This window comes from Mobula birostris, chromosome 24 (assembly GCF_030028105.1).
Source record: "Mobula birostris isolate sMobBir1 chromosome 24, sMobBir1.hap1, whole genome shotgun sequence".
NCBI lineage: Eukaryota > Metazoa > Chordata > Chondrichthyes > Myliobatiformes > Myliobatidae > Mobula > Mobula birostris.
The window spans coordinates 52,996,586-53,008,921 of record NC_092393.1 but is presented as its reverse complement, the minus strand read 5'-3'; the positions used below and the strand labels follow the sequence as shown (position 1 = coordinate 53,008,921).

Sequence of the window (12,336 nt, the reverse complement as noted above, 5' to 3'; positions counted from 1 at the left end):
CCCACCACCAATCATATCTCCCCCTCACCCCACACTTCCATTGGGATCGGTCCTTGTCCATTCGCTCCTCCAGGCACTTATCCTCGCAAGCGGAACAAGTGCTGCACCTCCTCCCTCCCTCATTCAGGCCCCCAAGCAGTCCTTCCAGGTGAGGCGACACTTCACCTGTGTCTGTTGGGGTCATCTACTGTATCCGGTGCTCCTGGTGTGGCCTCCTGTATATCAGTGAGATCCGATGCAGAATGGGAGACCGCTTCGCTGAGCACCTAAGCTCTGTCTGCCAGAAAAAGCAAGATCTCCCACCCATTTTGGTTCTACTTCCCATTTTCATTCCGACATGTCAGTCCGTGACCCCCTCTACTGTTGCGATGAGGCCACACAGGGGACCAACACCTTGCATTCCATCAGGGTACCCTCCAACCTGATGGCATGAATATCAATTTCTCAAACTTCCAGTGATTACCCCCGCCCTCTCCTTCACCATTCCCCACTCCCAGTTCCCTCTCTCACCTTATCTCCTTACCTGCCCATCACCTCCCGCTGGTGCTGCTCCTCCTTCCCTCTTCTTCCATTGCCATCTGTCCTCTCCTATCAGAATCCCCCTTCTCCAGCCCTTTATCTCTTTCACCTATCGACGTCCAGCTCTTTACTTCACCTCCCCATCCCGATTTCACCTACCATCTGCCACCTTCTACTTCTTCCTTAGTTCCCCACCTTACTTCTCATCTTTTTTCTCCAGTCCTGATGAAGGGTCTCAGCCTGAAATATCCACTGTTTACTCTTTTCCATAGATGCTGCCTGTACTCCTAATTTGCATTACACTAATCTTAAAGTGAAAAATATACAATAGCTATAATCTCCATCCATCAACAATGGGTATTTCAGTGGTTAATAATCAAATCTGTTATAGTTATTAAACAAAATCAAAAATTAATTAGTGACTTAGCATGAAGTAAACAAAGTTCCACTCGGAAATTAAATGCTAGCTAATAATTTTATCAGTCTGCAAAAGAATGCTTGAACAAACTCTAATCTTTTGATGTCAAGCCCTTCAAATAAATTGCAAATAAACAATGCCCAATTCAAAAATTTCCAGTAATTTTCTGATGTTCTTAAAGAGGGAAAAAAATCAATCTACTTCATTAAACCTGGCTTTCGTGCGTCATTCTTCAGGTTAAAGTACGATTGTGCAGAAGTGAATCATTTTTTTTTAATTGTAGGAAACAAACAAAGATGAAATCTTTGTCATCTTGAAATAAAAGAACCAAACAAAAGCATGATATCCTGTGGTGATATTCTGAAAGAGGATTCCGAGAAATGGGGGGGACGTGAAAGCACACACGTTGTCAGTACTGATCACAATAGCTATTGCATAAGGGCTCAAAACCTGCTTTCAAACAGACTTACTTACTGCCTGTTACACTGCTGGCGTCTAGGGCAGCAAAGAAGGTCCTTCATCTCTGGTAGAGTTCAGGGTTTCCTTCATCATGTCAGTAGCTTCCTTTTGGGTTTCACTACTGTCAGCCATGCAAGTCCTGGGTAGAGACTCAGGAATACCATTGCACTCAGATGTAGAAGGATTCCTCATTGCTATACCTGTAAGAATTTCGTTTGACCTGTCGGGATTGTTATGACCTGAGCTAAATCCCCAAACCTGGAGGACCGGTGGACTGCTCTTAATCAGTCTTCTACCCTTTGACCTCTTTGGCATGGGTGACCCTACCAAGTGCCAAAGCATAAAGCCCTGACTTTATCCAACATAGCTTGCTACGTCATTGAGACATGCAAGCCTCCAAACCACGGCAAGGTTGTAGCCCTCTTGGAGCTATCAAGCACAGTAACAAGCAAAGCTGTGAACACCCAACAGCAAATAAGTTTCAAGCTCTGAGCATCTGGAAGCATTGAGCCCTACATTGGAGATTAAAATCTGAGCTATTCTAGTAAATGCACATCATAACAGTGAAGCAGATTATCTCCTGTGCAATTAATACAAATTTTTCATGTCAGAGTATTTCATTAAATTTACTTCACCTGTGGCTGACAGGAGCAGAGAGAAATCCTGCCCATTCAGGTATTCCATAGCAGTGATCCGTGTGTACCGGGGATTTCCATTGTGAAAATAGTCAAGCTTTTCTCCTTTCTCCCAGTCCCAAAAACTTAACAAAACAGAAAAGCATGTTGAGCAAAAGCTGGAATAAGGTGTGCACTTGAAATTATTTGATGTAGATTTGAACTGGAATTACCAGATACTGTCTTTATCAGCTACTGCTATACACGGAGTGAAAGGGTGGAACTTCACAACGGAGGGTACGCCTGGATTGCGGTTGATAAAGATTTGGTCATCTAGTCTTGTAACACCTAGGTTAGTGGGAATAAAAGAAAAAAGGTAAAATGACACTTGGAAAGAAATAGATTTATTTTGAAACATTCCACATTGCCTTTGCAATAAAGTTCTCTCAGCTGCATAGGGAAAGAAAACATAAGACATAGAAGCAGAATTAGGCCATTTGGCTCATCGAGTCTGCTCTGCCATTCCATCATGGCTGATTTATCATCCCACACAACCTCATTTTCCGGCTTTCTCCCCGTAACCTTCGATGTTCTCACTAAGCAAGAACCTATCAACCTCCCCTTTAGATATATCCAATATAAAATAAAACCTGATTATGTGGTACCACTAAGAGTCTTGTGTATTAATTGTTGAAGAGAAACATGTAAAATACTTAATTCAATATGGGGGTTTTCAATTCTTGGTGATGTGAAGGAGCAGCAGAAAATGATGCTCTTAGAACAGGAGGACAGTGAAAGCTAGACTCCATTAGGACGAGAGGTACTTGGAAGACAGCAGCTTTTGTTATCCTGTTCCTGGGTTTACTAACTTGCTTGCAGATACTGCAAATGAGAAAAGTAGTTTGGAAAGATTTCAGGCCTGTGAAACAATTCATGTATTCCATCCATTTAAATTATGGCAGCTCAGATGGACTCTTTTTGTGCATCCATCGCTGTTATTAGACTATAGGACACAGGAGCAGAGTTAGACCATTCAGCCCATTGACTATGCTCTGCCATTTGATCATAATTGATTTATTTTCCTTCTCAAAATCATTCTCCCAACTTCACTCTGTAACCTTTGACACGCTGACCAGTCAAAAAACCTATCAAACTCTGCTCTAGATATATTCAATGATTTGGACTCAACAGCCATATGTGGCAATGAATTCTACAGATTCACCACCCTCTGCCTAAAATAAATTTCTCTTTATCTCTGTTCTCAAGGGATGTCTCTCTATTCTGAAGCTGTGCCCTCTGGTCTTAGACTCCCCCATTATTTGAAACATCCTCTCAAGTTCGACTCTATCTAAGCCTTTCAATATTCAGTTGGTTTCAATGAGATCCTCCCTCAATCTTCTAAATTTTAGTGGGTACAGGCCCAGAGCCATCAAATGCTCTTCATACATTAACCTGCCTATCCAAGGATCATTCTTGTAAACCTCCTCTGGATCCTCTTCAATGCCAGCACGTCCTTCCTTGGATACGGGGCCAAAGTGTTGCTGTGCATAGGCCAAAGCACAAAAAAGGGAAACTGTGCCAAATGGTACCTCTTCAGTACAACTAGCAGCAGAAACACAAGCCTGCCAAATGTCACTAAGTAGGATTGGTAGAATTTAAAGGCTAATATTTCAGCAGGAAAAATTCCAGTTAGCAATTATAACTACAAAATCATTACAGGGCAAGTAACTTAATTTCACTGCGTAGTTACCATAAACCAGAAAGCAGCTGTATTGTGAAAGACATTTAAACCTGGATACTACCCTATAATCTCATCTCAATACTTGTTGATTATAGCAGTTCTGGAACCAAGGGCCATTTATCTTTATTTATTGTCTGAGATATAGCTTGGAATAGGCCTTTTCAGCCATGCTGCCCAGCAACCCCCAATTTAACCCTAGTCTAATCATGGGACAATTTACAATGACCAATTAACCAACCAACTGGTATGTCTATGAACTGTGGGAGGAAGCTGGAGCATGTGGGAAACCCACAGAAACTCCTTACAGGCAGCAGTGGGAATTGAATCTGGGTTGCCCGTACTGTAAAGCATTGTGCTAGCCACCCTGCTACAGCACTCAATCTTGTTCTCTGTAAGATAAATAGAAAATACCTTCTTTATATTTGGTTAAATTTTACTCTCAAGACTTTAGCTTGCAATATCACCTCCACCAGCCTCTGTTGTTGTTGAGCTCCATCTGTGCCCTGTCTTACCTGCATGAATAGTGTGTGCTGGTTACTCATATGCAATCCATTGCTGGCCTGGCTTTCTACCTGCATAGTCACCAGTCTTCACAGACATACAATCTTGGGGCATCACTCCACCCTGAGCTTGAATTGCACATTTCTGTTGATATTTCTCCTGCTGCTGCCTCACCTGTGCTGAATCTCAATGCCGGACAAATGTACTGTTGATCTGAGTGCATACAGCTTCAGAATAGATGGTTGCCCCTTTTGAACAGAAATGAGGAGGAATTTCTTTAGCTGGAGGGTGGGTTCATTGCCACAGACGGTTGTGGAGGTCAAGTCATTTGGTACATTTAAAGTGGAGGTTGATTGGTTCTTGATTCGTAAAGGCATCAAAGAGTTTTGGGGAGAAGGCAGAAGAATAGGCAACAGACAATAGGTGCAGGAGTAGGCCATTCGGCCCTTCGAGCCAGCACCACTATTCACTGTGATCATGGCTGATCATCCACAATCAGTACCCCATTCCTGCCTTCTCCCCATATCCCTTGACTCCGCTATCATTAAGAGCCCTAACTCTTTCTTGAAAGCATCCAGAGAATTGGCCTCCACTGCCTTCTGAGGCAGAGCATTCCACAGATCCACAAGTCTCTGGGTGAAAAAAATTTTCCTCAACTCCATTCTAAATGGCTTACCCTTTATTCTCAAATTGTGGCCTCTGGTTCTGGACTCCCCCAACATCGGAAACATGTTTCCTGCCTCTAGCGTGTCCAATCCCTTAATAATCTTATATGTTTCAATCAGATCCCCTCTCATCCTTCTAAATTCCAGTGTATACAAGCCCAGTCGCTCCAATCTTTCAACATTTGACAGTCCCGCCATCCCGGGAATTAACCTTGTGAACCTACGTTGCAAACAACAGGAATTCTGCAGATGCTGGAAATTCAAGTAACACACATCAAAGTTGCTGGTGAACGCAGCAGGCCAGGCAGTATCTCTAGGAAGAGGTACAGTCGACGTTTCAGGCAGAGACCCTTCGTCAGGACTAACTGAAGGAAGAGTTAGTAAGAGATTTGAAAGTGGGAGGGGGAGGGGGAGGGGGAGATCCAAAATGATAGGAGAAGACAGGAGGGGGAGGGATGGAGCCAAGAGCTGGACAGGTGGACAGGCAAAGGGGATATGAGAGTATCATGGGACCGGAGGTCCGGAGAGAAAGACAAGGGGGGGGGAGAGAACCCAAAGGATGGGCAAGGGGTATAGTCAGAGGGACAGAGGGAGAAAAAGGAGAGAGAGAGAAAGAATGTGTGTATATAAATAAATAAATAATGGATGGGGTACGAGGGGGAGGTGGGGCATTAGCGGAAGTTAGAGAAGTCAATGTTCATGCCATCACCTGAGTGTGGTTTCATCTTTACAGTCTGTAAAGATGAAGCCACACTCAGGTTGGAGGAACAACACCTTATATTCCATCTGGGTAGCCTCCAACCTGAAGGCATGAACATTGACTTCTCTAACTTCCACTAATGCCCCACCTCCCCCTCGTACTCCATCCATTATTTATTTATATACACACATTCTTTCTCTCTCTCTCCTTTTTCTCCCTCTGTCCCTCTGACTATATCCCTTGCCCATCCTCTGGGTTCTCCCCACCCCCTTGTCTTTCTCCCCGGACCTTCTGTCCCATGATCCTCTCGTATCCCCTTTGCCAATCACCTGTCCAGCTCTTGGCTCCAACCCTCCCCCTCCTGTCTTCTCCTATCACTTTGGATCACCCCCCTCCCCCTCCCACTTTCAAATCTCTTACTAACTCTTCCTTCAGTTAGTCCTGACGAAGGGTCTCGGCCTGAAACTTCGACTGTACCTCTTCCTAGAGATGCTGCCTGGCCTGCTGCGTTCATCAGCAACTTTGATGTGTGTTGCTTGAACCTACGTTGCACTCCCTCAGTAGCAAGAATGTCCTTCCTCAAATTTGGAAATCAAAACTGTATACAATACTCCAGGTGTGGTCTCACCAGGGTCCTGTACAACTGCAGAAGGACCCCTTTGCTCCTGTACTCAACACCCCTTGTTATGAAGGCCAACATGCCACTAGCTTTCTTCACTGCCTACTGTACCTGCATGCTTACTTTCAATGACTGATGAACAAGGACACCTTGATCTCATTGTACTTCCCCTTTTCCTAACTTGACACCATTCAAATAGTAATCTGCCTTCCTGTTCTTGCCACCAAAGTGGATAACCTCACATTTATCCACATTAAACTGCATCTGCCATGCATCTGCCCACTCACCCAACCTGTCCAAGTCATCCCGCATTATCTCAACATCCTCCGCACATTTCACACTGCCACCCAGCTTTGTGTCATCTGCAAATTTGCTAATGTTACTTTTAATCCCTTCATCTAAGTCATTAATGTATATTGTAAATAGCTGCAGTCCCAGCACCGAGCCTTGCGGTACCCCATTAGTCACTGCCTGCTATTCTGAAAGGGATCCGTTAATCCCTACTCTTTGTTTCCTGTCTGCCAACCAATTTTCTATCCATGTCAGTACCCTACCCCAATACCATGTGCTCTAATTTTGCCCACTAATCTCCTATGTGGGACCTTATCAAAGGCTTTCTGAAAGTCCAGGTACACTACATCCACTGGCATTCCCTTGTCCATTTTCATAGTTACATCCTCAGAACGGGATTGAGAGGGAAAATAAATCAACCATGATCGAATGGTGGAGCAGTCTTGATGTGCCGAATGGCCTAAATCTGCTCTTTGGTCTGATTAGGCATTAAAAATGAACACTTATTGCCACCTATGGGATTCCAACTACTCACTCCTTTGATTGAGGCTGACTGGTTGGATAGGAAAGCAATTGGAGAAATAAAAAAAAACTTCATAGTTATGCTTATGCCTCCTCCTAAATCAGAAAGTCTGTCGGAGCAACAAATATCTCAGAGAGTCAATCAAGAGATTATTCATCACACTTCAAGAATCATTTGTTCCCTCTGTCTCCTCATTCAATCACCTTTATTAGCAGAAACATCTGTTGTAAAATACTTCTCCATCTTCTTGATGCTGAGGATTGTTGCAACATAGCAGTCACACTCATCAAAGCACGGTCATACATAAACATCATTTACCTACCAGATATTCATTGCCAATGATATACTTGCACTCATCCTCTTAATTTATTTTCCCTTTATCTATTCCAAGTGCCAAAGATTAATGTATTTTCTTTTCTGTTTCAGATTGACTGAATTTGCATTGTTTTCCCATTTCTAACAGGATTCACTTCCATTCTCTGTTCTTCAAAACAAATTCTGAAAGTTAATCACATGCAATTTTTTCTTCTGAACAAACTAATATAATAAACTTCCTGAAATATTTTCTCTTCCATTACAATTTCTGGTTCCATTTTCTACTATCTACGACCAGTGACAACTGCTTTACCTCTAAACACTTGCCTTCCTGTCTAACGAGCCTCCGGACTCCTCATGTCTGTCCTTATTAAATTTTTCCTTCCAAAGCCTTTCTTCTCCCTATTTCAATCTGCTTTCTAATACTTTTTCTCTTTCATTCCCAAATCAGGTTCCTTTCCTTTCAACTATTGCCTCTATCCTCTCAAACATCAGATTCAGCTTAACAAAACATTTCCATCTCCCACAATTTTCCAACCAACACATCACTTTCTTATCATTTGGTGGCTTTTCAGTGTTCAAATAACACCGAGCCCTGTGCACTTTGAGCAGGGTCACAGGAGATCTGCTTGAGGCCAATTAAGTCCAACTGTTACTTTCACTACATGTACAGCTGGGGACTGAATGTAAAGTCAAATTTGGAAGGCATGTGTATGTCTCTTTCTTTCTCTGTATGAATACTTATGGTCTTCATAAATCAAAGTATGAGTACAGGGGTTGGGATGTTGTGTTGAAGTTGTACAAGACATTGCTGAAGCTTTATTTGGAGTATTGTGTGTATTCTGGTCATCTACCTACAGGAAAGATATCAATAAGATTGACAGAGTACAGAGAAAACTTACAAAGATGTTGCCGGGACTTGAGCACCTGAATTATTGGGAAAGGTTGAATAGGTTAAGACTATATTCCCAAGGACATTGAAGATTGAGGGGAGATTTGATAGTAGACAAAATTATGAGAGGCATAGATTGGATAAATGCAAGCAGGTTCTTTCCACTGAGTTTGGGGGAAGCCTAGAACTAGAGGATAATAGAATAAATGTGAAAGGTGAAATATTTAAGGGAACACAAGGGGAGCTTCTTTACTCAGAAGGTGGTGAGAGGGTGGAACATACTGCAAGCAGAAGTGGTGGATGCAGGTTCAATTTCAACATTTAAGAGGAATTTGTTTAAGTACTTGGATATGAGGGGTATGGAGGACCTTGGTCCAGGTGCAGGTCAATGGGGCTAGGAAGAAAACTATTTTGGGACAGACTAGATGGGCTGAAGGGCCTATTTCTGTGCTGTATTACTCCATGACTCTTTTTGCCCACAGAGCAAACCACTTTGGAAAATGGAGACAATGCACTCTGGTGAGCTTTAAACACCAGGGGAAAAGTCTAATGAAATTAGTGTTTTTATGCCTAGAAGGATTAGATACTGACTTTTCAAAATATTATTTGTTGGTGCATGACTTTTCAAGTTTGTTATATTTTCCTTAGCCAGCTGGTGGTGTAGTGGCATCCGCACCGGACTATAAGGTTGAGGGTTCAAATCCGGCCAGCTCCTTGCACACTTTCCATCCATGTTGGGTTGAGCGTCAAACTAGCAACTCAGCCTTGTAAAAAATAGACATATGCTAGAAAAATGGCAAGGTTGCCTTTCAATGTGGCACAAGGCGCAGAGAGGAACAACAACAATAATATTTTCCATAACTTGAAGAAATGAGATAGGGAAGTATAACAGTGCAAGAAATGTTTCAAAACTAGGATTAATTTTCTAGTAATAATTGACCTGAACACAGAAGGGTAATGTATTTTGGGTGGAACTGAAGAATGGGAAAGGTGTAGTAACACTTATAGGGGTGTATTATAGACCACATAATGGGGAGCAAGAATTGGAGGAGCAAATTTGTAAGGAGATAGCAGATATTTCCTAGTAAGCACAAGGTTGTGATTGTGGGAGATTTTAATTTTCCACACATAGACTGGGAAGCCCATACTGTAAAAGGGCTGGATGGTTTGGAGTTTGTAAAACGTGTGCAGGATAGTTTTTTGCAGCAATACATAGAGGTACCAACTAGAGAAGGGGCAGTGTTGGATCTCCTGTTAGGGAATGAGATAGGCTAGGTGACGGAGGTTTGTGTTGAGAAGCACTTTGGGTCCAGTGATCACAGTGCCATTAGTTTCAATATAATTATGGAGAAGGATAGGTCTGGACCCAGGGTTGAGATTTTTGATTGGAGAAAGGCTAACTTTAAGGAGATGCGAAAGGATTTAGACGGAGTGGATTGGGACAAATTGTTTCATGGGAAGGATGTAATAGAGAAATGGAAGTCATTTAAAGGTGAAATTTTGAGGGTACAGAATCTTTATGTTCCTGTTAGGTTGAAAAGAAAGGTTAAAAGTTTGAGAGAACCATGGTTTTCAAGGGATATTGGAAACGTGGTTCAGAAAAAGAGAGATATCTACAATAAATATAGGCAGCATGGAGTAAATGAGGTGATCGAGGAATATAAAGAATGTAAAAAGAATCTTAAGAAAAAAATTAGAAAAGCTAAAAGAAGATACGAGGTTGCTTGGGCAAGTAAGGTGAAAATAAATCCAAAGGGTTTCTACAGTTATATTAATAGCAAAAGGATAGTTAGGGATAAAATTAGTCCCTTAGGGAATCAGAGTGGACAGCTATGTGTGGAACCAAAAGAGATGGGGGAGATTTTGAACAATTTATTTTCTTTGGTATTCACTAAGGAGAGAGATATTGAATTATGTAAGGTAAGGGAAACAGGTAGAAAAGTTATGGAAACAATGATGATTAAAGAAGAGGAAGTATTGGCACTTTTAAGGAATATAAAAGTGGATAAGTCTCCGGGTCCTGACAGGATATTTCCTAGGACCTTGAAGGAAGTTAGTGTAGAAATAGCAGGGGCTCTGACAAAAATATTTCAAATGCCATTAGAAACGGGGATGGTGCCGGAGGATTGGCGTATTGCTCATGTTGTTCCATTGTTTAAAAAGGGTTCTAAGAGTAAACCTAGCAATTATTGGCCTATAAGTTTGACGTCAGTGGTGGGTAAGTTAATGAAAAGTATTCTTAGAGATGGTATATATAATTATCTGAATAGACAGGGTCTGATTAGGAACAGTCAACATGGATTTGTGTGTGGAAGGTCATGTTTGACCAATCTTATTGAATTGTTTGAACAGGTTACTCAGAAAGTTGATGAGGGTAAAGCGGTGGATTTTGTCTATATGGACTTCAGTAAGGCCTTTGACAAGGTTCCACGCGGAAGGTTAGTTAGGAAGGTTCAATCGTTAGGTATTAATATTGAAGTGTAAAATGGATTCAACAGTGGGTGGATGGGAGATGCCAGAGAGTAGTGGTGGATAACTGTTTGTCAGGTTGGAGGCCGGTGACTAGTGGTGTGCCTCAGGGATCTGTACTGGGTCCAATGTTGTTTGTCATACACATTAATGATCTGGATGATGGGGTGGTAAATCGGATTAGTAAGTATGCAGATGATACTAAGATAGGTGACGTTGTGGATAATGAAGTAGGTTTTCAAAGCTTGCAGAGAGATTTAGGCCAGTTAGAAGAGTGGGCTGAAAGATGGCAAATGGAGTTTAATGCTGATAAGTGTGAGGTGCTACATTTTGGTAGGACTAATCAAAATAGGACATACATGGTAAATGGTAGGGCACTGAAGAATGCAGTAGAACAGCGGGATCTAGGAATAATGGTGCATAATTCCCTGAAGGTGGAATCTCATGTGGATAGGGTGGTGAAGAAAGCTTTTGGTATGCTGGCCTTTATAAATCAGAGCATTGAGTATAGGAGTTGGGATGTAATGTTAAAATTGTACAAGGCATTGGTAAGGCCAAATTTGGAGTATTGTGTACAGTTCTGGTCACCAAATTATAGGAAAGATGTCAACAAAATAGGGAGAGTACAGAGAAGATTTACGAGAATGTTAAATGGGTTTCAGCACCCAAGTTACAGAGAAAAGTTGAACAAGTTGGGTCTTTATTCTTTGGAGTGTAAAAGGTTGAGGGGGGACTTGATAGAGGTAATTAAAATTATGAGGGGGATAGATAGAGTTGACGTGGATAGGCTTTTTCCACTGAAAGTAGGGGAGATTCAAACAAGAGGACATGAGTTGAGAGTTAGGGGGCAAAAGTTTAGGGGTAACACGAGGGGGAACTTCTTTACTCAGAGAGTGGTGGCTGTGTGGAACGAGCTTCCAGTAGAAGTGGTGGAGGCAGGCTCGATATTGTCATGTGAAGTAAAATTGGATAGCTATATGGACAGGAAAGGAATGGAGGGTTATGGACTGAGTGCAGGTCGGTGGGTCTAGGTGACAGTAAGCATTTCGCATGGACTCGAAGGGCCGAGATGGCCTGTTTCTGTGCTGTAACTGTTATATGGTTATATGGTATTTTAGACTGATGAAAAATGATTTTTAAAAACAGAAGTCCAAAAGGGAATAGTGACTTTTACAGGACATAAAATTACAGGGTATGGATATCACTGAGATTTGCAGACATTGCTGAATTCTCCTACTGTTACGATAGAGGCAAAATCTGTAACTGTTGGTGTGTAGGACAATGCTGTTATCACAGGGCTGTTAATTAGGGAGTTTACAACTGAGTAGGATAATTGCTTGATACAACTGAAGTGCAGAAGAGTCAAAACCATTAGCACAAAGCAGACGAGAATGTGCTTCCTTCTCTGAAGTACATTAGGGAGTGAATTAAATTATGTGTAAATAATTACAAGTGTCTTGAAGTATTAACAATAATTAAAAGCCACTTCACCAGGTACATGGATTCATTCATTCATTATCTATCGTGTCGTATGACGTGGGCAATCATGATTATTCTTGGCAGTATTTTCTACAGAATTGGTTTGCTTTTCCCTTCTTCTGAACAATGTC

The 12,336-nt window shown here is 41.9% G+C and overlaps 1 protein-coding gene across 3 annotated transcripts in view; it reads right to left on the bottom strand.

Moving 5' to 3' along the window:
- The window catches only part of rptor (regulatory associated protein of MTOR, complex 1), a 491,598-nt gene that overhangs the window by 70,664 nt on the left and 408,598 nt on the right, over window positions 1–12,336 (bottom strand). For all 3 annotated transcript variants that reach the window (XM_072241994.1, XM_072241995.1, XM_072241996.1), the window contains exons 26-27: window positions 2,244–2,358; window positions 2,032–2,156 (exon numbers count right to left, since the gene is read on the bottom strand). In XM_072241994.1, the coding sequence (XP_072098095.1) occupies window positions 2,032–2,156; window positions 2,244–2,358 (240 nt within the window). The remainder of the gene's footprint in view (window positions 1–2,031; window positions 2,157–2,243; window positions 2,359–12,336) is intronic.